The sequence below is a fragment of the Mandrillus leucophaeus genome, unplaced genomic scaffold, assembly GCF_000951045.1.
Source record: "Mandrillus leucophaeus isolate KB7577 unplaced genomic scaffold, Mleu.le_1.0 Scaffold13, whole genome shotgun sequence".
NCBI classification, from domain to species: Eukaryota; Metazoa; Chordata; class Mammalia; order Primates; family Cercopithecidae; genus Mandrillus; species Mandrillus leucophaeus.
Window position 1 is genome coordinate 7,518,204 of NW_012101254.1, and position 27,110 is coordinate 7,545,313.

At 37.1% G+C, this 27,110-nt stretch overlaps 1 protein-coding gene across 1 annotated transcript in view; it reads right to left on the minus strand.

The window, feature by feature from the left end:
• Positions 1–27,110, minus strand: part of NCOA1 (nuclear receptor coactivator 1) — a 224,037-nt gene that overhangs the window by 79,392 nt on the left and 117,535 nt on the right. The window contains exons 6-9 of the mRNA XM_011972701.1: positions 22,308–22,405; positions 10,772–10,949; positions 2,231–2,410; positions 860–955 (exon numbers count right to left, since the gene is read on the minus strand). Coding sequence (XP_011828091.1) covers positions 860–955; positions 2,231–2,410; positions 10,772–10,949; positions 22,308–22,405 — 552 coding nt within the window. The remainder of the gene's footprint in view (positions 1–859; positions 956–2,230; positions 2,411–10,771; positions 10,950–22,307; positions 22,406–27,110) is intronic.

Consider the following 27,110-nt stretch of genomic DNA (forward strand, 5'->3'; position numbering starts at 1 on the left):
ACAATTTGTCCTTGCTGAAAATAAAATCTGAAGTAGGCCTTTAAGAATGCCTTATTTATAGGCAATCTGTTACTCAGTTTGAGGCTCTCCTGCCCTCCTTCTAGCACTTCTAACTTACCTCTCTGTCTTGCTTATCTTTAGACTTCTGCAGCTCTGGTTCCTCAATTAGGAGTACCTGTTCTGCATCAAGACCCTTCGTTGCTGCCCCCCTTCCAAGACCCACACTTTAAATAGTGGGCACCACTTCATCCTTTGGGGCTTAGTATCAGCTCCTCAGACAGGCCTTTGCTGACCAACTAATTTCATAAATCCTCCCTTATATCATTCTCATAACTTTTCCATCATCAAAAATAACACAATTTGTCACTGAATTATTTTTGTTCAACCATATACATCTTGAGGAATCACCTAGTGACAGGCACTTCTCTAGGGACTCAATCAGTATGGGCTAAATAAATTTAGAGAAAAAGAATTTAAAAAAAAACCAGAAATAGCCAGATAACATTTAAGCATAATAGTAAAACTACCGTATTCATATCTATTTTAAATAAATGTATATATATCTACATATTTACATATCTATATCTTCTAAATTTCTTTAAGCATTTTATTCCATGATTATGAAAAATAATTTATAATCAAACAAATATAGGTATATAAAGTTATAAAAAGTGTTCTCTCCAGCACCCTGACCATGATAATGATTATAGTATCTAAGAGCACCATTTAAAATGTTTTCTGTATAAGACTAGGGAGCAAAGCCTAAATCTCATAGAACAGAAAGACGTTCTGGATATAATTAAAGGGCAGAGTCACATTATTAATACCTATGGAACATTCTGAACTTTACAATTAGTACCTGTAGTATCTTGCTTGGTCATAAAGGATTCTACACCCGTAATAGCTGGAGGCCGAGGTAATCGCCGTGCAATACAAATCAGACATGACTGGAAATCTGCCCAAAACAAGAAGGGGAAATTGAAGGAAAGAGAGTAGAAAATGGTTTACTTCTATCACTTGCCATTAATGGTTTTCAAAAAAACAATACATGTTACAGGACCTGACATAATATTGAAATAATTCTTATCTAATGTATCTTAGAAATAAACTTGCTGGCAACCAAAAACTGACAGCTCCAGGTAGAGAGTTAGCTGGCACAAACTATTCCCTCCTATTGAATGCTCTTATATATACCAGAGCAGACTGATGCATTTCATGTACGGATAATAACAACTAGAAGTAGTAGTTTTGGTTAGATATAAGTGGCACAGTGTTATTTAAAATACAGTTTTTTAGTCAATTTCTTATATTCACCAGTACTTAATGGCTGCAAAGATTATTCTTATAACCACGGTGTAGATAATTATATGAGAAAAACAACCTTTAACTCTGAAGCACTATTTTGCTCTTGACAGATGACTTCATGTTTTCAGGATATACAATTTTTTCTAAGTCCTATTCCCAAATTTTGTTTTGAGGATGTTAAACACAATATCACACAGCTAAAAATGAACTTTAATCAAATAAGACTTGGCATGTGTATTTTGTAAAAAGTCTCCAGTTGATTGCCACCTCCATTTCCTGGTGAGACCTGCTACGTATATGGCTTTTTTGCATCTGACTGACTTCTTGTCTACTACCTTCCCTTGTCCTTACTCCAGTTCCCAATTTGTGATTTTCTAAACTTAGCCCAGTCTAAGTTTACATGGAAAACTCATCCACTGTCACATATTTAACTAATTCCATGTTGACACCATGTTCATATTAGAGCTTCAGCATGTTTCCATCTGTTCATAAGTTTTCTCCTTATAAATTACCTTGTATAGCCTGAAAAATGCCAACTCTATTCTCCAATGTTCCCTACACTCTAAACTTGAAACTTTCTAAAAATCAGAGCTGTTCAACAGTCTGCTGCATCTGGTACATTTCCAACTGGCAGCAGTTAGTTACATCTCTTATTTCTAGACAGCAAGTTGGTCTGAATTATTTGACATTTTAGTGGGAATGCCAGCTTAAAACTAAGAATCTGGGGGGCATATTAAAGGAATGATTCTAGATGTAATTATTGTTTTTTAAGTATTGAGAATATATAGCAAATGGAATAGCTACTATGATACATACTATAGTAACCAAAAATACTATCTGAAAAAGGCAGTTTATAATTAATTTCCTCTCCTTTCCTTAAAGTCACAGAAGAAATAAACACTTTAAAATGAACATTTGGCTTTACCTTCTCCATCCTCTTGAATTGATTTTGGCTGTGACACAGTGAAACACTGCATTACTTCATAACGCTGGCAAGCTTCTTGGTTCTCGGTTCCTGGCTCATCTGGAGGGTGAATTAGCATTCTGCAGTTAAAGGTATGGCTGTTTCGTCGTGTTGCCTCTTGAGGCCAAGGAACTCCATTTACTGAGGAAGAAAAATTGATTACGTGCTTGTGAATATGGTGAAAAAGCACAAACTCTGAAGATACAAAAGATGTACTTTAAGCGATCTGCTTAATTAGACACTCAGATTAAAAGACAGACTGACCTCTTCACATCTAACATTATCCTGAGGCAATAGAATACTTATCTCCCTAGCAAATCTAAATGTCTACCAATTAGAAAACTGTAACATTTCCAAGAAAATACATGTGATCTTCCCCTCAAATATTATCATCAAAGACAAAAATTAAAAATTAAAACTTACTAGTCATTTTGCTCAGAATTTTACAGCAGTTAATTAATGAGTTTTTCAGTTGGTTTCCAGTTATACTTTGACAATGAAATGATTCAAAACCACAGGTATATTGATAAGTGGGGTTTTAACTTGGCAATCATGGATTCTTAACGTTGGCTTTTGTGTGGATGTGCACCTTTCTGGGGGAGATTTCAATTTTCTTAGAGTCTGTGACTCAAAAAAATATTAAGAATATAGAGCAATCTCAATTTCTCATAACCATTTTCTCCTTGTGCTTTATTTTACTTAACTGGCACAGTTCATATGCTACAATACCTTGGATATAGTGGATAATCAATATTATTATATTTAAAAAATGGCTAAAAAAGGAATGTTACCTGATCCAGTATAGGAAAAATGAATTCAGTTGCAGAAAATGTATCCATTTCAAGTAAAAACCACTGTGTGGTAGGTCATAATTTCCCAGTCATAGTGTCATGTTTAAATCATGTGGTCATGAGATGATCAGAGGGTTTTTAAGGCTGCCTTTTTTTTTTTTTCTGAGATGGAGTCTCACTTTGTCACCCAGGCTGGAGTGCAATGGTGCGATCTCGGGTTACCGCAACCTGTGCCTCCTGGGTTAAAGCGATTCTCCTGCCTCAGTCTCCCGAGTAGCTGGGATTATAGGCGTGCTCCAACACGCCGGGCTAATTTTTGTATTTTAGTAGAAACAGGGTTTCACCATGTTGGCCAGGCTGGTCTCAAACTCCTGACCTCATGATCCACCCATCTCGGCCTCCCAAAGTGCTGGGATTACAGGTGTGAGTCACCATGCCTGGCCAAGGCTACTTTTTTACTGTTCCAAACATTTTCCTACCTTAAACTCTCCAGTGACCCTCCTTCCTTTTTTCCATCTCATCCTTTATTAAGTGTTAGAGGAAATCAGGGAAACAAACCCATATTGGAGTAAGAAGTCTTGGGTTCTGCTATTAGCAAGTTCTAAGGTTTGGGTTAATTAATCTTTGATGCTCATTGTCTCATTTTTTAAAATAAAATAATACACTACATTATCTCTAAAGTCATTTATACTTTAAAATTTCATAATAAAATACATAAGATACCTTGATGCTTGATTCAAATATCAGTAGTGATTTTAATAGAAACAATCATTTCAAGTCCCCAGTTACTACAACAAACACATATTACTATTTTCAAAAGGAAATTAAGTTTCTATTCTGTTGGGGGAACAATGTGGAAAATGAAGAGCTATGAATAACATTTTTATATGCATGTCTGGTTTAGTTATATAGGATTTCTGTCCAAGGTCCTCCCCTCCACTTTTGGAGCACATATAGGCTAAAGAGTGGAAGGAAAGGGAAGAAAAAAAGAAAAATGAATGTAAAAACTAGCATATCCATTCATTTTTAGAGCTCTCTTCTCATGTACTGAATAAATGGATTAAGTTGTCTAATTATTAGGAAAACTCTCCAACTAAAGTAAATAGACCCTATGATAAAAAATGGATTTGTGCCAGGCGTGGTGGCTCATGCCTGTAATCCCAGCACTTTGGGAGGCTGAGGCAGGTGGATCATGAGGTCAGGAGATCAAGACCATCCTGGCTAACACAGTGAAACCCTGTCTCTACTAAAAATACAAAAAATTAGCCTGGCATGGTGGCGGGCACCTGTAGTCCCAGCTACTCAGGAGCTTGAGACAGGAGAATGGCATGTGGGAGGCGGAGCTTGCAGTGAGCCGAGATCGCGCCACTGTACTCCAGCCTGGGCGACAGAGCAAGACTCCATCTCCAAAAACAAAAAAAAGAAAAGAAAAAAAAGAAAAGGATTTGTTAACACTACTCGAAGAAAGAGATGACACAATCACATGGAAAAATGTCCTGTGCTCATGAGTAGGAAGAATAAACATCATTAAAATGGCCATACTGTCAAAGCAATTTACAGATTCAATGCTATTCCTACCAAACTACCAATGACATTTTTCACAGAACTAGAAAAAACTATTTCAAAATTCATATGGAACCAAAAAAGAGCCCAAATAGCCAAGGCAACCCTAAGCCAAAAGAACAAAGCTGGGGGCATCACGTTATCTAACTTCAAACTATGTTACAGGGGTACAGTAACCAAAACAGCATGGTACAAAAATAGACGCATAGACCAATGGAACAGAATACCAAGACTAAAAATAGGGCCGCACACCTACAGCCATCTGATCTTTGACAAAGCTGACAAAAACAAGCAATGGGGAAATTGACTCCCTAGTCAATAAATGGTGCTGGGATAACTGGATAGCCACATGCAAAAGATTAAACCTGGACCTCTTTCTTACACCATATACAAAAATCAACACAAGATGGATTAAAGACTTAAATGTAAAACCCAAAACTATAAAAACCTTTGGAAGACAACTTAGGCAATACCACTCTGGACACAGGAACGGGCAAAGATTTCATGATGAAGATGCCAAAAGGGATGAAAACAAAAGCAAAAATTGACAAATGGGACCTAATTAAATGTAAGATCATCTGCACAGCAAAAGAAACTGTCAAGAAAGTAAAGAGAACCTACAGAAAGGAAGAAAATATTTGCAAACCATGCATCTGACAAGGTCCAATATCCAGTATTCATAAGGAACTTAAAGAAATTTACAAGGAAAAAACAACCCCATTAAAAAGTGGGCAAAGGGCATTGACACTTTTTCAAAAGAAGACACACATATGGCCAACAAGCATGTGAAAAGAAGCTCAGTATCACTGATTATTATTAGAGAAATGCAAATCAAAACCACAATGAGATATCATCTCACACCAGTCAGAATGGCTATCATTAAAACATCAAAAAATAACAGATGCTGGCAAGGCTGTGGAGAAAAGGGAATGCTTATACACTGCTGGTGGGAGTGTAAATTAGCTCAACCATTGTGGAAAGCAGTGTGATAATTCCTAAAAGAACTAAACAGAACTACCATTTAACCCAGCAATCTCATTACTGGATATATACCCAAAGGAACAAAAATCATTCCACCATAAAGACAGATGCAAGTGTATGTTCATTGCCACAGTATTCACAATAGCAAAGACATGGAGTCAACCTCAATGACCATCAATGGCAGACTGGATAAAGAAAATGTGGTACATATACACCATGGAATACTATACAGCCATAAAAAAGAATGAGACCATGTCCTTTGCAGGAACATGGATGGAACTGGAGGCCATTATCCTTAGCAAACTAACACAGGAACAGAAAACCAAACACTGCATGTTCTCACTTGTAAGTGTGAACTAAATGATGAGAACTCACAAACACAAAGTGGAACAGACACTGTGCTTACTTGACGGTGGAGGCTGGGAGGAGCAACAGCATCAGAAAAAATAATTATTGGGGGCTAGGCTTAGTACCTTGGTTAATATGGTTTGGCTCTGTGTTGCCACCCAAATCTCATCTCAAATTGTAATCCCTACATATTGAGGGAGGGACCTGTAATCCACATGTGTTGAGGGAGAGAGAGGTGAATGGATTATGGGGCAGTTCCCCCCATGCTGTTCTCCTGATGGTGAGTTCTCAAGAGATCTGATGGTTTTATAAGCGTCTGGAAGTTCCTCCTTTGCTCTCTCTCTCTCCTGCCTCCTTGTGAAGAAGGCAATTGCTTCCTCTTCTCCCATGATTGTAAGTTTTCTGAGGCCTCCCCAGCCATGTGGTACTGTGAGTCAATTAAACCTCTTTCCTTTATAAATTACCCAGTCTCAGGGAAGTTCTTTATCACAGTGTGAAAATGGACTAATACACTGGGTGACGAAATAATCTGAACAACAAACCCCCATGACATGAGTTTACCTATATAACACACCTTGCACATGTACCACTGAACCTAAAATAGAAGTTAAAAAAAAAAAAAAGGCTTTAAGTTTTTGTTTACAGCTTGGCTTCGATAATGTTTACCCTGATCTATTCGGTTATCAGGGACAGTTTCAACTTTCTGAAGGTGTCTACAAAGAAAGCTACTTGCAGAATGTTACTAGAAGAAGAGCTAAATATCTAATCACACTCAGTTCAGGTAAAAGGAATGAAGGTAGAGAAAAGGAAAAGAGGGGGAGGAATGGTTAGGAATTAAGGTAGGATTAAGGAGCCAAGAGAAGAGCAGACAGTGATGAAGATGAGAAAGGTGCTTCCTTGAAGTTTAATTTCATGACTTGTTATGGTGGTCAGTATATCTAAATTGTATAAAACACTTTTTGAGATGTGAAAAAAAAAATTGAAAATAATCACCACAACAAAAGAAACTAAAGTCATTTTGGTAATAATTTACATGTCAACTATCATATCTTCTTAAAACAACAATAATTAACAGCAAGTTCAATTCCAAACTTATAGGTCCCTCAAATATAAGCTGCTAAATATTTTAGGTGATCTTTTTAGATACCCTGATTTCACAAGGTTAGATTGTTTTAAGTTAACTGAACTATTAATAGTTTACCATGACAAAACTTTTTTGAACTTGAATCTTCTTTTAAACAGTAGGTAGTGAGCTACATATTTATGCAAAAAGACAACAGCATCACACACATAAGGTCCCGTATACTCTGTGGAATGGAAACAAGAGGATAGATCTATACTAGAGGTACAAAGCTTCTGACAAAATTCAGTATTTTGTGTGCAGGAGGGTGCAGTTTTCACTATCTAGCTAGAAAGCAACATGCCTAATCTTCACGCAATTCCTTTCTTAACTCACCATATGATTCCTCTTTAAAAGGATAAATGCCACTGATAATGTTTAAAAAACCTAGTAAAACAAACCCAAAGTATTAAAAAATGACTAACAAAAGCCCCCTGTATAGGCAAAAGTAGCAGTTTAGCACTACAGTTTAAAAAAGAAGAACAGGGTCCAGCGTGGTGGCTCACTCCTGTAATCCCAACACTTTCAGAGGCCGAGGCAGGCAGATCACTTGAGATCAGGAGTTCGAGACCAGCCTGGCCAACATGGTGAAACCCCATCTCTACTAAAAATACAAAAATTAGCTGGGCGTGTTGGTGGGCGCCTGTAATCCCAGCTACTTGGGAAGATGAGGCAGGAAAATTGCTTGAACCCAGGAGGCAGAGGTTGCAGTGAGCTGAGATCATGCCATTGCACTCCAGCCTGGGAGACAAGAGCGAAACTCTGTCTCAAAAATAAATAAATAAATAAATAAAAAAGAAAAAAGAAAAAACGGAACTATCCTACTGAATGTGATCTACAAAAAAAATTTGCCTCAATTTCTACAGAATAATTTCTATGTGCTTCTAAGAGCACACTATGAAAGGACAAGATTGCCCCTCCTTCACATCAATTTCTAAGCTAAAAGCATAATCAAAACAAGCTAGTAATTGTTAATAATAATGGAAGATCTACCATTCAGAAGTTAAAAGCTCCAAAACATTTAGAAAAAGCCAGTAACAGGAATAATAATAATAGCTAAAACAAAAAGAATTTAATACGAGCCAAGAAATACGCTAATCAACACTTACCCCTTAACCTTCCGATCAAGGATGAGGAGTAGAGGGGTCAAATGTCTTGTCCAAGGTCACACTGCTAATTAAGTAGCAGAGTCAGAATGCACAGCCCATTTCTGTTTTATACCAGAAAGGCTATGCTCTTAAGTACTATCGTGTCTCCATCATTTGAGATATAAATGGTATGAATTTATAAAAAGACTTGCTTTCTAAAATTTCTTTTTTCAAACTTCAAGTTCCAATTTATTAGAATTTCACAAATAAGTCTATGTTCACTAACATCTCATTCTTTGTAATCTTAGCCTTTCACAATATAATCTTTTTATAACCATCTGTGCAAGTATAAGTATATCCATGTACACTTGTGCTTTTGGACAAAATTTCTCACCATACCAGCTTCCCAGCATTCAGATTTTGTTTCTTATAAATAAAATGTTATGCTTAAAAAGTACAGATTTTAGACACTGAAATCTTCTAAATCTGTAAATTCAAAAGCAATTTTAAAAGTTTGACTTTTAACTTTTTTCTTCAAAATTTCTCCTTGGAAATAACAAATCAAAAATAAGAAGGCAGTGCTTTGAATCATGTATATATTTATATAAGGTGAGTACATATATAAATAATGATCCTAAATTTTTCTTCAAATTTCTTCCTTGATAGGTTCTGAATCTTGATTTCATTTTTGTTTTCCCCAGTGGTTGATAATGAAATACACATAAAATGATTCTACTTAGTCTCTTTCCTTAATTTTCTAATACTTTGATTATTCTAATAATAAAGGTTTAAACATAGGTAGTATAATTTATTTTCTTCTAAATGCTTTTTGGAAATACCTTGAAAGAAGCTACTGGCTTTTCTAAGTTAGTGTAGTTGGCCTTTATTCTTTTGGTGGGACCATCTCATTGGTTTCTAATGGATGATCAACCAACACTGTAAGATTATGTGATCTATTCTATTATTACTGAGCTCGCCCTATCTTTGTTTGTCTACACTACTGTATAAGAAAGTAGTATTATTTTTTCAATGTTTCTGTTCTTCTATTATTGGGAGAGTGAGAGAAAGATACCTCCATAGCAAAAACTTCATATTCCTCCCTATTGTGAAAGGCTGCTCAGAGAGGCAACAATGAATTGTCAGGCCAGCTGAGGATCACTGTCTTGTAAGTAGCCAGGAGCAGCATCACCAGCAAGCACATAAGCTAGTAGATGACACTCCCTCCACATTTACCTACTGGCAGAGATTTGGGGGAACCCGAATAGTCATAGATCTACAGCATCCTGAGAACCAGGCAGAACAGGTAATGTGGCCCTTCCACAAACAACAAGCCCCTTCTTCAGAAGTCAGAAAACAGCTCATCCTTGTTTTCTGTGACCGCAAGCCTCTTTCCAACCAGGAAGGCTGCTAAACCCAACAAATATCTTGTTACTCAACATGAGACTAAAATTAAATTAGTTTTTTTTGATACAAAAGAAAATGCAATAGCTCAGTTAAATCCATACACCAGTAGTCCTCAAAATTTGTGAACAGTAGAACAAAGGAATCTACAGCCCATGGCTAGGGAAAGAAATCTTAAGTATTACCTACAGTGACATCAGGGGAATCTTACATTGTTTAACTTCCTTGACCACATGCCTCAGTTTCCATACTAAACGGTATGGCAGAGTCCTAACTCTCCAACTCAGATACTTTATCACACAGTATCTGTCTGAAAAACTGATGTGTGGTAAATTTATCTGCGTGATAAACTGCTTTTATTTCAGAGTCCACTGAACAAATAAACTATGTGGAAAAAAAGAAAAAAAAATCTAAAACAGACTGGAATCTGAAAAGTAATATGAAAAATTTCTTATTTATCTACAAAATGTATACTATTGAAAAATACACACACTCAGATGTAAAGGTAGCAACACAATCACTAGTAGTAACTGGAACTTGAGCACTGAAAAACTTTAGAGGAGCCTGAAAATTCAAGAAGTAAACAAAGGCCTGCTGTTAGTCCATCCATGCCTTTACAAGAATTAGAAAAAATCTCCTAACTCCTAAAGTCCCAGCCCTGCCCCAAGGCACAGGGTTCAGTGAATAGAAGAGACACTAGAAATTAGACTCCATCCATCCTCTCAGCTAGGCTCCTCAGCAGTGAATAGCCCATCCAACCATACTTGGAACTCCTCCGTTAAAGCACTTAAGTGTAAAAACTTTAATTTTAGTAGGTATATGACATATATTCTTTCCTTCTTCCCTCCCTCTCACTCCCTGTCTTTCTCATTTCTATTCTTTTTTCTGTGAGCAGGGTAAAGGAAAGGATATACATTTGTCTGTTTCTTGAACATAATCAAAATTGAAAATAATTCTCTCTAACTACTGTGGCATGACACAGTATAAAGGAAGAAGCTGAAAGGAATGCTCTCCATCAGTTATTTGATGAAACTCCCCTTCATATTTATATCAGAGACTGAAACTACATTGAAAAAATATTTTAAATACATATAACATATATAATACTATGAATTATAAATGTAATAATCAGGTATTATAGATTATACATATTACATAAGGAGAAGATACAGAGAGCTAGCATTCTTTTTAAAAACACATTTCTGTTTACCTAGAGATTTTGGTAGCAGATTCTTCACAAATTCTGCATGATCCCCCACGTGCAGTATGCTGTAGACGCTGGTATTCATTAATTCCTCCTGATTGTAACCTAAGTAGCTGGTTACATTCTCTGACACAAATACAATTCTCCCTTCACAGTTCACAACAAAGAAAAATCCATCCAAAGCCTGCAAAATCAAAAGAAAACAATGGTTTGGATATTGAAAGATAAAAGAAAAAATTAAACTATACATTTTTCTATTAAAAAAGAGATCAGAAATATATGTCAAGACCTGGTCTCTGTCCTCAAGGAAACTGTGGTACTGTAGGAGAAAAAGACATAAACATAATAAAATATCAGTGATAAAATGCAGATCAGAGACATACACAAAATAGTCTACAAGCACACAGAAGGATGACTAATTTGGGATCAGGGTGGGGGTCAAAGAAAGGTACAGACCCCTACCTAACATATAAAAGGCATAGTGGAGGAGGAAGAGGATTGAAGGAAGAACATTCCAGTAAGTGGAGAGAGCATAGCACAAAAAGAAAACGAACAAGCAGTTTGGAGCTGCTGGAGTATATGGTACAGCAGAGGTGGACAGGAGCCAAATCACAGAGGCTTCCTATGCACTGAGATGGAGCCAGGGGTCTCCAAAAGGAGACATTTGCATCCTATGGGGCATATAATATCCACAAGGGTGCAGGGGAAAAGTTAGAACCTCTATGTATATTGTAAACTAAAACATAATAAAGAAATTAAGCTTAAGCGTATTAACACTCTGGTGCCTGACTCAGTGCAGACAGTCACATATTACAGAAACCCTGGTATCCTGAGGAAGAGCCAGAATGCAGACTGTGGCACCTTACTTATTTGTAATCTTTTCATTTATTGCAACATGTTGCAGCTTACTTGCTGCAGAATGTATATAAGCAATACAATCAAGATCCTGAAAAAATAGAACATTTAATTTTTTTGTAACAAAATATAAAATGACCATAAAAATCCTTTGGCTCATACAGGGTCTGCTGGTTATCTACGGCAAAATTAAAAGACCTGTCTAACAATGTTGACGGGTTACTCATTTTTCTTTTAAAAAAAGGCCAGGGTACCAAGTTCGCTGTCTAGCAGATACTCGCCAAGAAGTAAACACATTTTTTTTTTTTTCCTTCAGGATTAAGATGAAATTTTAACAATGAATAAAAAGTAAACTGCTTTTTAAAAAGACACTAACGCCATAGAGAGAGCATATGAAAATGGATGTTTGGAAATGTTACCACTGTACAATTTTGTTTCTGAAAATGACAGTGATACTGAAAATGACATGAATAGCTTGTACAATTTATCTTATCAGTTTAAAACCTTAGAGCATTTTATCTGTTGAAAAATGTTCCAATTAGATTCTCAGTGGTGGCCCTTTTTTCTTTTTCTTTTTTTTTTTTGTTTGAGAGAGTGCAGTGGCGCAATCTTGGCTCACTGCAACCTATGCTTCCTGGATTCAAGTGATTCTCCTGCTTCAGCCTCCCATGTAGCTGGGATTACAGGCATGTGCCACCGTGCCCCACTGATTTCTGTATTTTTAGTAGAGATGGGGTTTCATCATGTTGGCCAGGTTGGTTTTAAACTCCTGACCTCAGGTGATCCACCTGCCTTGGCCTCCCAAAGTTCTGGGATTACAGGCATGGGCCTCTGTGCTAGGCCCTTTTTTTTTCTTTAATGTGAAAATGCAACACCTTCTGATGTTTGGAAGAATCTTTTTTTTTTTTTTTTAAAATCAAGGAAACTGGACTGTCAATAAAAACCTTTGCAAAGTTTGTGGGTGGGATTTAAAAATGAGTATCATAATTTAGTAAACACATCCAATGACATAGTTTTCCATTTGCCTCTACCTTATTTTTGTGAGGTGCGTTTTTCAGCTACGATGATTTTTTTTTAATTGAGAAAAACTAATATATATTTATGGTATACATGTTTTCAAATATGTATACATTGTTGAATGGCCAAATCAAGCTAATGAACATAAGCACTCCCTCACATACTTATCATTTTTTGTGGTGAAAACACTTAAAAGCTACTCTCTTTGCAATTTTCAGGTATAAAAGAATTGTTATTAACTACAGTCACCATAATGTACAATAGATCTCTTGAACTTATTTTTCCTAATTGAAAGGTTTTCATCTTTTGACCAACATCCCTCCAATCCACTCACCCTTCACACAGACCCTGGTAACCACCATTCTACTCTCTCTTATGAGTTTGACTTTTTTAGATCCCACATGTAAGTGAGATCATGTGGTATCTGTCTTTCTGTGTCTGGCTTTTAATTAACATGATGTCTTCTAGGTTCATACATGTTGTCACAGATGACAGGATTTCCTTTATAAAGGCTGAATAGTATTCCGCTCTGTGTATATACCACATTTTCTTATTCCATTCATCCATTTTTGAACACTTAGGTTGATGCAAATTAAAACTATGATGAGATATCACTTCATATCTGTTAAGTGTAGGTGAGGATGTGAAGAAAAGAGAACATCTATTACGGGAAATAGTAGGGAGGTTCCTCAAAAACTAAAAATAGAACTACCATATGATCCAGTAATCTCAGCACTGAGTATATATCCAAAGGAAATGAAATCAGTATGTCAAAGAGATGTCTGCACTCCCATGTTCACTGCAGCATTATTCACAATAGCCAATATATGAGAATCAAGCTAAGTGTCTGCCAACAGATGAATGGACAAGATTATTTAAACCAAATATTATATTAAATTTAGTAATACATCTCCATTATCACTTCATCACAAAGAATATAAACAAGATTTAAAGCAAGATTGAAGCACAACCCATTGTTCTCATTTAAAATATTGCTAATATTTTCTTTAGCAAGAACAAAAAGGAATAAAGCTATTTTTATTCTACCTGATTGCTGTGACTTACTTAGTCCATAATGCAAAGGAGACAGGGATGTGATTAATAATCTTTAAAATCTCAATACTAGATAAACTCTTTGTAAAAATATTTTGGGTTTAGATGAGCATGGGAAAGTACCTCATATCTAAATTGGGTTTATAAAACTGCTCAGATTAGCTATAAGTCTCATAGTAGGTGATCAATATTTACGTGCCTTGAAGTTTATATAAAAATAGAAATAATTTAAAAACAGATTTATTTTTCAAAAATAGACCTGAAACTTCTTTTAAAATGTTCTTTGCATCAGTATAAATACAATTTAACGTGCATTTTCTTATAAATATATACTTATAAAAAATAAAAATATAAAAATATAAAAATGAGGTTGATAGTGGAAGATCTGCCAGAATTCCGCCCTCAAGAGACTAGTAACATTTCAGGGAATACTTTTTGAGACTATTCCCACGAATATAGAAGCATCTCTATTTTTTAAAAGTATGTCTGGTTAATACAATCTGTTATTACTTGTTCTTGTTCTACAAGTTTCCCTCATACGTTGTTTATCTAATTAACTAAAAAGTGTGCTCCTGGGAAGGAAACTTCCTATTCCTCCAAGACCTGACAGCTGGTTTTACTGCATACAGAGAAGACAACAAATGTCTATGCACTCAGTAATCAATCTGAGAACTTTTCCAAACTCTGCCCAGGATGTCATCCTTTGAAGAAGACCACCATGTGTCTCATGGAAGGGTTCACATTAGCCAAGGATTCTCATAGGGCCCTGGCTTTAAATGAGACTACCCAAGTGACTGTGACTGGACAAAGTTCTAGGAATAAAAGACACCATCTAAAACTATAACAATCCTAGAAGAATATCTAGGCAATACCATTCAGTACATAGGTATGAGCAAAGATTTCATGATGAAAATGCCAAAAGCAACTGCAACAAAAGCAAAAATTAACAAATAGGATCTAATTAAACTCAAGAGCTTCTGCACAGCAAAAGAAACTATCATCAGAGTGAACAACCTAAAGAATGGGATAAAATTTTTGCAATCTATCCATCTGAGAAAGGTCTAATATCGAGTCTACAAGGAACTTAAACAAATTTACAAGAAAAAAACAAACAACCCCATTAAAAAGCAGGGAAAGGGCATGATCAGACACTTCTCAAAAGAAAACATTCATGTAGCCAACAAACATGAAAAGAAGCTCAACATGACTGATCATTAGAGAGATGCAAATCAAAACCACAGTGAGATACCATTTCATGCTAGTCAGAATGGTGATTATTAAAAAGTCAAAAACCAATAGATGCTGGCAAGGTTGCAGAGAAAAAGGAATGCTTTTAGACTGTTGGTGGGAGTGTAAATTAGTTTAACCATTGTGGAAGGCAGTGTGGCGATTCCTCAAAGATTTAGAGGCAGAAATACCATATGACCCAGTAATCCCATTACTGAGTATATATCCATAGGAACATAAATCATTCTGTTATAAAGATACATGCACATGTATGTTCACCACAGCACTATTCACAATAGCAAAGGCCTAGAATCAACCTAAATGCCCATCAATGATAGAGCGGATAAAGAAAATGTGGTAAATACACACCATGGAATACTATGTAGCCATAAAAAGGAATGAGATCATGGTCCTTTGCAGGGACATGGATGGAGTTGCAAGCTGTTATGCTCAGCAAATTAATGCAGGAACATCAAACCAAATGCTGCATGTTCTCACTTATAAATGGGAGTTGAACAATGAGAACATGTGGACACATGGCGGAGGGAACACACACTGAGGCCTGTTGGGGGCAGGGGTGGCAGGAGGGAGAGTACGAGGAAGAATAGCTAATGGATGCTGGGCTTAATACCTAGGTGATGGGTTGATCTGTGCAGCAAACTACCATGGCACACATTTGGCTATGTAACAAACCTGCACGTCTTGCACATGTACCCTAGAACTTAAACGTTGAAGGAAAAAAAAGTGTGGCACATCCTCGTTCTCTCTCTCACTTTCTCTCTCCTGCCGCCTGGTGAAGAACGTACTTGCTTCTCCTTTACTTTCTGCTGTAATTGTAAATTTCCTGAGGCCTCCCTAGCCATGTGGAACTGGAAGTCAATTAAACCTCTTTCAAGCCAGACACGGTAGCTCATGCCTGTAATTCCAGCACTTTGGGAGGCCAATGCGAGTGGACCATGTGAGGCCAGGAGTTTGAGACCAGACTGGCCAACATGGCAAAACCCCGTTTCTACTAAAAATACAAAAATTAGCTGGGCATGGTGGTACATGCCTGTAGTCCCAGGTACTTGGGAGGCTGAGGCACGAGAATTGCTTAAACCCAGGAGGTGGAGGTTATAGTAATCCAACACTGTGTCACTGCATTCCAGCCTGGGCGACAGAGCGAGACTCTCTCAAAAAACAAAACCAACCAAACAAACAAAAACACTCCCCTTTCCTTTATAAATTACCCAGTCTCACGGGTTTTTTGTTTGTTGTTTGTTTGAGACAGGGTCTTGCTGTCACCTAGGCTGGAGTGCAGTGGCGTGATCTTGGCTCACCGGAACCTCCGCCTCTAGGGTTCAAAAGATTATCCTGCGTCAGCCTCCTGAGTAGCTGGGATTACAGGCATGTGCCACCACGCCAGACTAATTTTTGTATTTTTAGTAGAGACGGGGTTTCACCATGTTGGCCAGGCTGGTCTCGAACTCCTGACCTCAAGTGATCCGCCCGCCATGGTCTCCCAAAGTGCTGGGATTACAGGCGTGAGTCACCGCAGCTGGCCCAATATCAGGTATTCTTTATGACAGTGTGGAAATTGACTAATATACTCTCCCTCTTGGTCAGGGACACTAGCTGTAGGTTTAGTCTCTTTACATAATCCCATATTTCTCAGAGGTTTTGTTCATTCTTTTTTATTCTTTTTTCTTTATTTCTGTCTAAGTTGGCTGAAGAACTGGTCTTTGAGCTCTGAGATTCTTTCCTCAGCTTGGTCGATTCTGTCATTAATATTTCCAGTTACGAAATGTTTCTTGTAGTGAGGTTTTCAGCTCTATCAGATCAGTTTGGTTCTTTCTTAAAACAGCTATTTTATCTTTAATCTCTAATATCATTTTACTGGATTCCTAACATTCCTTGGATTGGGTTTCAACTTTCTCCTGAATCTTAATGATCTTTGTTGCCATCAAGATTCTGAATTCTTAGTCTGTCACGTGAATCATTTCAGGCTGGTTATGAACCACGGCTGGGGAGTTAGTGCAGTGATTTGGATGTAAGAAAACACTCTGGTTTTTTGAGTTTCCAGAGCCCTTACACTGGTTCTTTTGTATCTGATGTTCCTTTAATATTCAAAGGTGCTGTCCTTTCAGTGAAGCTTTTTGCTTTTATATTCTTTGATGCCCTTGAGGGTTTTGCCTGTGGTATAAGTTGGGTTCAGCTGAAAAATATGACATAATTCACAAATTTGTGTGTCATCCTTGTGCAGAGGCTATGATAACCTTCTCGGTATTGTTCTGATTTTAGTATATGTGCTGCCAAAGTGAGCACCACATACAAGTTTTGCTTTCTTTCCAGAATGCTAATGAAAAGGGAGCACAAGGAACTCTCCTCCCCAAGTCATGTCAACAAATTCTGTACTGTCCGTCCCAGATTACGGCAACAAATCTGGGACGGACAGTACAAAATGAACTATCCCAGGTCACGTGAGTAAACTGGATGTTATCACAGCGCTGGTCATTTTTCATTGCTTTTCCAAAACTTGAGGTGACCCCACTGTCACAAGTCTGCTGAGAAGCCCCAAAATACCTCCAACCTCCAAAGTTTGAGTCCACTCTGGGAAAACTGGAAATCTTTAAAAGGCAGCAGGATGTATTGAAACAGAAGCTTGGAAGAGAGATCTGGGCTAAGGATAGACCTTTGTGATTCACAGGTACATATAGTAATCATTTGGGTCTCTTGTTTATTTTTTACTTATTATTTATTTTGAGACGGAGTCTTACTTTGTTGCCCAGGCTGGAGTGCAATGGTGCAATTTCAGCTCACTGCAACCTCCGCCTCCCAGGTTCACGCGATTCTCCTGCCTCAGCCTCCTGAGTAGCTGGGATTACAGGCGCTCACCACCACGCCCGGCTAATTTTTACATTTTTAGTAGAGATGGGATTTTGCCATGTTGGCCAGCCTGATCTCAAACTCCTGACCTCAAGTGATCCACCCGCCTCGGCCTCCCAAAGTGCTGGGATTACAGGCGTGACACACTGCGCCCAGCCTGTTTATTTGTTTTTAACTACAATCATCTTTTCCCCTAGTAAAGGATACTCTGATTTCCTCTGGGAAATTTTCTTTCCCACTACATAAAGTCTTATGGGACACTTAATTAGGCCACTGGGAGACTTCCTCCTTAAATGTGAATCTTAAGGATTACAAAAAGCTAAACATAGCAGGAGTACATTCATTCTAGCAGCAGGGCATTGCCCAGATAGTTCTTTCAAAGAGACTGTTAACAAAGCTTTTGCTTTCTACCCTCAAGGTACCTTGATTTCATCCCGTTTCCAAGCATGGTTCTATGATATCCAAATAGCATTCCAATAAATTCACATTTGCTTAGTCAGAGTTGATTTCTATTGCGTGAAATCAGAGAATTGCAATTGATTTCATACATGTAATTCACATATATGTGTATATGTTATACAGACAAAGATAAACACAGATAAACCTTCCCAGGAAATGTGTACAGAATAAAAAAAGGGAAAGAGCCAAGGCTAGAATCCTGGGGGATACTAACATTTAAGAGGCAATTAAAGAAAGAAATCTGAGAAAAAGGCTGAGGAGTAACCAGAGGGGTAGAGAAAGAACACTGTGAAAGGTGCCATGGAATGTTTAAGGTAGTGGGAATGAGTTGTCAGCAAGTGTCAAAAGCCACAAAGAAATGTACGGAATGGTGGTCGGGTGCAGTGGCTCATGCCTGTAACCCCAGCACTTTGGGAGGCTGAGGCGGGTGGATCACGAGGTCAGGAGATCGAGACCATCCTGGCTAACACGGTGAAACTCCATCTCTACAAAAATACAAAAAAAAAAATTAGGGAATGGTAGCGGGCGCCTGTGGTTCCAGCTACTTGGGAGCCTGAGGCAGAAGAATGGCGTGAACCCGGGAGGCGGAACCTGCAGTGAGCCAAGATCTGCACTCCAGTCTAGGCGACAGAGCAAGACTCCATCTCAAAAAACAAAAAACAAAAAAAAAAACCAAAGAAATGTAGGGAATCGTACAAAGCAAGTTGACGAAGCTAGAATGCATGTGCAAGACATAGTGAGACCTCCCTGACTGAAATAAGAGTTTTCTTATGGACCAAAGGAAACAGGACGGTTACAGTCAAATAATGCAGAACTCTGACCAGCAGGCAGAGGAATTTTAGACAGCAAAGGGAGGAAATGAGCTTTTAAAAAAATGCCTATACTGGACTTAATGAGTACTATGTGTAAAGTACTCTGCTAAGAAATTGTGTCACTTAATTTTTATAGTAATTCCATGATGTAGATATCCAGTGTCTGACACACTCTAGGTATTCAACAAATCTTTGTTGAATAAATAAATTCTAACGTCACCTTCTCTTTAGATGTGCAAAAATTTCTTTCAGGATCTTCATTCTTTACCCGTGCTAATTTTATTTTATATTTTTAAAAACAGAAATAGGTCAGGAGCAGTGGCTCACCCCTGTAATCCCAGCACTTTCGGAGGCTGAGGTGGGCGGATCACGAGGTCAGGAGATCAAGACCATCCTGGCTAACACGGTGAAACACTGTCTCTACTAAAAATACAAAAAAGTTAGCCAGGCATGGTGGTGGGCACCTGTAGTCCCAGCTACTCAGGAGGCTGAGGCAGGAGAATGCCGTGAACCCGGGAGGCAGAGCTTGTAGTGAGCTGAGATCGCACCACTGTACTCCAGCCTGGGTGACAGAGACTCTGTCTCAAAAATAAATAAATAAATAAAATAAAATAAATAAATAAATAAATAAAAGGAGAAATAAACAATTCTGAATGGTGAGAATTTCTCATAGTATGGTAGTGGATATTTGTTCATTTTTTACCTCTCGGGATCTTCTATCTGGGCAAGTCCCTCTTACACTAGTGTTGTCAAACTGAACTTTCTGCAATGATGAAAATATTCTATATTTATATTGTCTAATACAGTAGCTACTGACCACATATGGATACCAAACACTTTAAATATGGCTGGTGAGACTGAAGCATTGAATTTTTAACTTTATTTAATTAAAATTTTTTTTTTTTTAAATAAAGACAGGGTCTTGCTCTGTTGACCATGCTGGAGTGCAGTGGTGCAATCAAGTCTCACTGTAGCCTCAAACTCCTGGGCTCATGCAATCCTCCTGCCTCAGCTTCCCAAGTAGCTGGGACCAAAGGCATGTGTCACCATGACCAGCTACCTTTTTTCATTTTTTTGTACAGATGGGGTTTTACTACACTACCCAACTGGTCTCTAATTCCTGGCTTCAAATGATGTTCCTGCCTTAGCCTCCTAAAGTGTTGGGATTACAGGTGTGAATCACTGTGACTGGCCCTAATTTAAATTTTAATAGCCATATGTTGCTACTGGCTATTATGTTGAACAGTGCATCTCAAGACTGTAACGTGGATTATTCAATGAAAACATCTCTTGGTAGCTTTTCTACCCTTCCTGTTTTAGCTTCCAAGGATGAAACTCCATAAAGTTTAAGTTAACAGGGACAGGGTCAGGGGCGTGGTGGTGGGCGCCTGTAGTCCCAGCTACTTGGGAGGCTGAGGCAGGAGCATGGCATGAACCCAGGAGGCGGAGCTTGCAGTGAGCCGAGATCGCGCCACTGCACTCCAGCCTGGGTGACAGAGCGAGACGCCATCTCAAAAAAAAAAAAAAAAAAGATAGAAAAGACATCAGGTATAACAGGTTGTCAATGAAGGTATTTGTTGTCTGTAAAATTTATAATTCTATTTGATAGTCTTTATTTCACATATCTGTAATTCATAAACAAAAATATTATTAGCTCCTTGAAGTCAAGAACCTAAATACATCTTCATACTGTTTTCTAAATTTCTAATGTGATATGTTCTTTCATATTTGAAAATGCTTGCATAATGACATTTAATTTATATGTAATGTGCTACAGTTTTCCTTTGATTCACAGTGGTTTTCAGAGTAATAATTTCATCAGCTAAAAAAGTTAATTCCTACTTTGTCTTCTTATAATAATTTTGAATGAATGTTTTCCTGTCATTTTTTGATTTCTTTTGACAATAAGAAATTCACATCCATCATACGTACTAGCTCCCCTCACCAGTTACATGTGTATGTACTTGCTCAGAGAGTAGTTTCCATTCTAGTTTCAACAGCCAATGTGTTTCATATATTATAATTCTACAAAATTATGCGCTTGTTTCACGAATAAAAATAATTAAAAGCAAAAGTCTGAAGTAATAAAGTACTTGTATAATGTGGAAGGGAAATAAAGAATTTAGATTCAGAGGGAGAAGTTGCTAATAGGAGAGTTGAAAGTATTTAGCATTTATTATTATTAGTGTCTATTCATTACAGGAATGAAGTATGGGAAGAGGTAAAAGCAAAACGTACATATTTGAGTATCATCTCTATAGAGATAAAAAGTGAAGCAACGAGAATACATGATATTTCTGGGGCTGTAAAAGAAGTGAATTTTAAGACTATTCTTACATTAGCAGTAGGTAGAGGGAATTATGGTTAATACAAAAACAGGAGGAAGTAGGGTAATACCACAAAACATATAAAGGAATTAGAAAATAAAGAGACCTATGCAAGTCTGAGTAGTTAAGAAGATTTCATCAGAGAGGAGAGCCTTTAGGAAAGATAAGGAAAGGATAATTTGTTTTATATATCCTTACATAAATAAATATACATAATTAGGCATAGAGATAGAAAGTGTACATTGTGAGGGATGAGTATATACATACATACATATGTCTTTAAACATTCATGTAGGAGAGAAAGCATTTAAAGTAATGAGGATGCTTGGAAACAAGACATTTATATTAAGAATGCAGGAAGTAAAGATTAGATAGAAAATGCAGGGGTGAAAATTACATAGTAATTACAAAGTCATTCAAATTTAAAAGTCCTTCACATTACAAAGTTTGACAGTTAAAATAGTAATTCTCTTAGAATGTTTATAAAAATAATTTAAATATTTTTATTCAGAAAACTGCAGAAAATCATGTACTGCAATAAACTGTGGGATCTTTCACTCAAAAGTAAAATTCTATGGTATACATATAGATAACACTAGCTAGCCAAGTAAATTTAATATTAATATTTTATTTTCCCAGTTAGGCCTGACCACCACAGAAATAAAAGGCAAAGCCATACACAATAAGCTTCAAGTTTTCCATCTCACTGCTCAGAATGCCTTCATGAAAATTTCTTATGTTCATTATTCACTTTTGATTCTGAAACAGTAAAAACTGTCAAATGGTTATCATGATAAAATTGTAAGAAGTTCTTTGTTTTATAATTTATTAACTGGATATAAGGCATTAAAAAAAAAAAAAAAAGAAAAAACCAAATTGGCTACAACAAAGATTTTAATCATTTTCTAAGTCAATGACGACACCTACCTCCAAAAGAAGAGGTCCCAAGGATTCCTTTTCTATCACTCCTTGACTACTTGATGAGATGTCTGATTTCTGTACATCGTCATCAGTTGTTGATTTCTCTATAATAAAGAAAATTTAAAAAATCACATATCTGAAAAGAGCTCATTTTCATAAAGTCAAGTTTATGAAGACACAGATTCACCAACTGTCAAATTCAAATAACATTTAGTCAGTATCTAGGCACTTTCACACTAATCTTAATTATACTTATTTTATGGATTATAAAATGGGACATCACAAAGGTTAAGTAATGTGCCTGAAAACGTAACTAATACATGGTAGCATGAAGATTTGAATACTACATCCAGGGTTTCAACAATGAGAATATGGTATTATATTATTGAGCATAAAAATTCATGTTTTCACTTTAAAACAGGAAGTATTTTGGGTTGGGTGCAGTGCCCCAAGCCTGTAATCTCAGTGCTTTGGGAGGCAGAGGTGGGAGGACTGCTTGAGGCCAGGAGTTTGAGAACAGCCTGGGCAACAAAGCGAGACCCTTATCTTTACAAAAAATTTTAAAACTTAGCTAGGTGTGGTGGTGCATGCTTGTAATCTTACCTACTCCGGAGGGTGAGGTAGGAGGATTGCTTGAGCCCAAGTGTTTGAGGCAGCAGTGCGCTATAATTGTGCCACTGCACTCCAGCCTGGGTGTCAGGATGAGACCATGTCTCAAAAAAAAGGAGGATTTCAAGTATTCCAAAAAATACAGAAAATTATACAGCACATATTAATATAGCCACCATTCGGTTTTCACAGATGTTAACATCATTTGCTCCATATTTTTCCTTTTTAAATAAATACATGTTGCAAATACAGTGAAAGGCCTGCCCTCCCTCCTCTGTGCCTTTTTTCAGAAGCAACCGTTATTCTGAGATTGCCATAATCATTCTAAGCATGTTTTTATACTTTCACTCCATATGTATGATTTCATAAAAATATATTATTGTTTTATATATATAAACATACATATAAACAATATATTATTGTTTCATGTTTTAAAGTTTACATAAATGTGTAGTTATATATACCATTAGTCCTCCCCATCCATGGATTCTACTGACCATAGATCAAAAATATTTGAGAAAAAATTGTGTCTCTGCTGAACACATATTTTTTTTCATCTTTTCATCATTATTCCTTAAACAATACAGTACAACTATTTACATAGCCTTTACATTGTCGTAGGTATCATAATAGGTAATCTAGAGATTATTTAAAAGTACACAGGCTAGGCGAGGTGGCTCACGTCTGTAATCCCAGCACTTTGGGAGGCTAAGGCAGGCAGATCTTTTGAGATCAGGAGTTGGAGACCAGCCTGGCCAACATGGTGAAATCCTCCCTCTAACAAAAATATAAAAATTAGCTGGGTGTGGTGGCACATGTCGGTAATCTCAGCTACTCAGGAGGCTGAAGTACAATAATTGCTTGGACCTAGGAGGCAGAGGTTGCAGTGAGCTGAGATCCCGCAACTGCACTCCAGCCTGGGCGACAAAGTGAAAGCTTGTCTCAAAAAAAAAAAAAAAAAAAAGTACATGGGAGGATCAATTATATGCAAAAATTATTACATTTTATCTTATTTTTAAATTTTGTTTGTTTTATTTTAAGAGACAGGGATTTTGCTATGTTGCCCAGGCTAGCCCTAAACTCCTAAGCTCAAGCAATCCTCTAGCCTCAGACTTCCAGGTAGCTGGGATTACAGACATGCCCCATTGCCCCTGGCTAGTACACCATTTTATATCAGGGACTTGAGCATACTCAGATTTTAGTATCAGTGGGAAGTCATGAAAGCAATCCCCCACACATACCAAGGGACAACTGTACAAACTTTTTCAACTTACTTTTTCCACTCAGTATTATGTTTGAGATTTAACCACATTGATACATGTAGGTCTGATTCATTCATTTTAACTGCTGTTAAGAGTATTACATTATATAAATAATCCATAGTAGATTTCTATTCCCCTACTGGTAGGTCTTTTGATAACTACAGTCCTATAATAAACTATTTTTGATATTTCCTCTTTTGTACATGTGTCAGTTTTTTCAGGATAAATACTAGAAGTGAAATTGCAGGATCATAAGATCTGTATAACTTATATTACTAGGTATTGACAAACTGCTCTCCAAAGAGGTTGTAACATTGGTTTGGCTCTTCTGCATCCTTGCTGAAAACAATATTATAGTTTTTAATTTTTGCAAACCTATGGTATGTTATCTCACGTCATACTTATAATAACAGCTTTCTTGAGCTATAATTTACACAACATGCAATTAACTCATTTAAGGCACACAATTCAATGACTTTTAGTATATTCACAGAGTTGTGCAACTACCATCACAATTTTAGAATATTCTCATCACCTCCCAAAAAACTCCATTCCCATTACCAGTCACTCCCCATTTTTCCAATACCCCTAAGCCTGAGCTATCTACCAATTTATTTTTTGTCTTAATGAATTTGCCTTCTTTGGACATTTCCTATAAATGGAATCATACAACATGTGGTCATATGTGACTGGGCTGCTTCTTTCGCTTAGCATGTTTTCAGAGTTCAACCATGTTGAATTATTTATCAGTACTTTATTCCTTTTTATTGCCTAATGATAGTCCTTCATAGGGGTATATGTCCTTTTATAGGACATATGGGTAGTTTCTACTTTCACCCATATGATGGACATATGGGTAGTTTCTACTTTTTAGCAATTTGTGATAATGTTGTTGTGAACGTTCATGTACAAATTTTTGTATGGACATGTGTTCATTTGTCTTGGGGATACACCTAGAAGTGGAATTATTGGGTCATATGATAGCTAACTCTATGTTCAGCCCTAAACTCTTTTCCAGTTGAGAAACTGTTGGACTGTTTTCCAATGTGGCTCTATCATTTTTCCATTCTCATTAGAAGTATGTGAGGCTTTCAATTTCTCACCCACACTTGTTACTACCATTTTTTGTTTTTTTCCTAAGACACTCCTCACTCTGTTGCCCAGGATGGAGTGCAGTGGCACAATCATAGCTCACTGCAACCTCAAACTCCTGGGCTCAAGCAATCCTCCCACCTCGGCCTCCCAAATAGTTGGGACTACAGGGATGCACCACGGTGCCTGGGTAATTATTAATTTTTTTGTAGAGACAGGGTCTCGCTGTGTTGCCCAGACTGGTCTCAAACTCCTGGGCTCAAGCGATCTTCTCACTTTGGCCTCCCAAAGTGCCGGGATTACAGGCGTGAGCCACAGCACCCAGCCTTATCTGTCTTTTTGATTACAGCCATCTGAGTGTGAAATGGTATGTGACTGTGATTCTAGTTTGCATTTCCCTAATGGCTAATGATATTGGGCATCTTTTTCATGTGCTTGTTGGCCATTTGTACATTTTCTTCGGAGAAATGTCTATTCAGGGTCTTTGTTTATTTTTAAATTATGTTATCTTTTTATTATTATGGTGCAGGAGTTTCTCATTTTAAGATACATTTCCTTCATCATTTCATGTGTTTTATTACATGAGGGTAAGAAAGGCTTTTGTTTGTAAACAAGTTCTAAAAAACATAAACTATGAAGTTCAAGCAGATTAAATAATTTTGTGTGAAGTTCAAAACATCTAACATTTTAGGGAAAGCCTAAGGTAGGAACGGCTACGTGACTAGTTTCTGGTCTAAGGGAACGTGAACATTAGTGACATGCAATTTCTGGGTCTTATCTGTAATGGAAAAGAAGCATGCCTTCTTGTTTTTTTCTTTCTCCTTCTTGTTAGCTGGGACATGGACAAGGGGGCCATGTCTAACCACATGGATAATGGCAATACCCTAGGAATGGCAGAGCAAAACAGATGGAAGGAGTCAATCCCTGACACCTTCCTAGACCATCTTTTTAAAACCATTGTATTTTGGGTGTGTTGTTATACTAGCCTAGCCTATATCCTAATACGCTTCATACTTCTTAGTAACATGCTAATTTGCTACAACCTGATTTTGTCCACGTTAGACAGAATCTATTGACATGCTATCATGAAAGGTAAAGAATTTAAGTTATTTACACCAACCTGCTACACAAAGTACCCCTCCTCTCTTACTTTCAGTATAGTTTTAACAATTTTTTGAGTAACCAATATTTAATATATATGTTACTATGGTCATATAAACATACTTTATAAGGGAGCCAAGGTGTGTGTTATAATTTACACTTCTTTTCTTATATTTAGTGTTTCAGATGTTATGTATAGTTTAATTCAACCCTAAGCTCCCCTCCAAAGCTGAAAAATTCACCTCGATTCAGTCAGTTAGCAGATACTCTTATGCGTTCCTTTTTTCCTATGGAAATGTTCCCTAGAGTCCTCTATCCACCTGCTGCAACTAGGACTGGCTATTTTCTAGGTTGCTGCGCAACTGTAATCCTGGGTCTCCTTTTACCTTTCTTTGTGTTAAGATTCCATGGTTTCCCTGGGTTAAGATCCTATGCCCTTCTTTCTAGCATTACTATCTTGGATTGGATAGAGATTTCTGAAACAGGTATAACTGGAGGTAATACCTTTGAGACTCTGAAAGTCTGAACATGTCTATTTGGCACTCATAACTTCAACTGGATGAACACAGAATTCTGGGTCTAGAATTTTAGTTTTCAATGTTGTTATTTAGAAATCTGAACCTATTCTGAAAGCAATCTAGTATGTGTGAGACCTGTTTTTTCTTCTCTCTTGTTTTTCTCCCTGGTGTTCTGAAATGTTACTAAATTGTGCATTGGTACAAGTTACTTTATCTTTCTTTTTCAA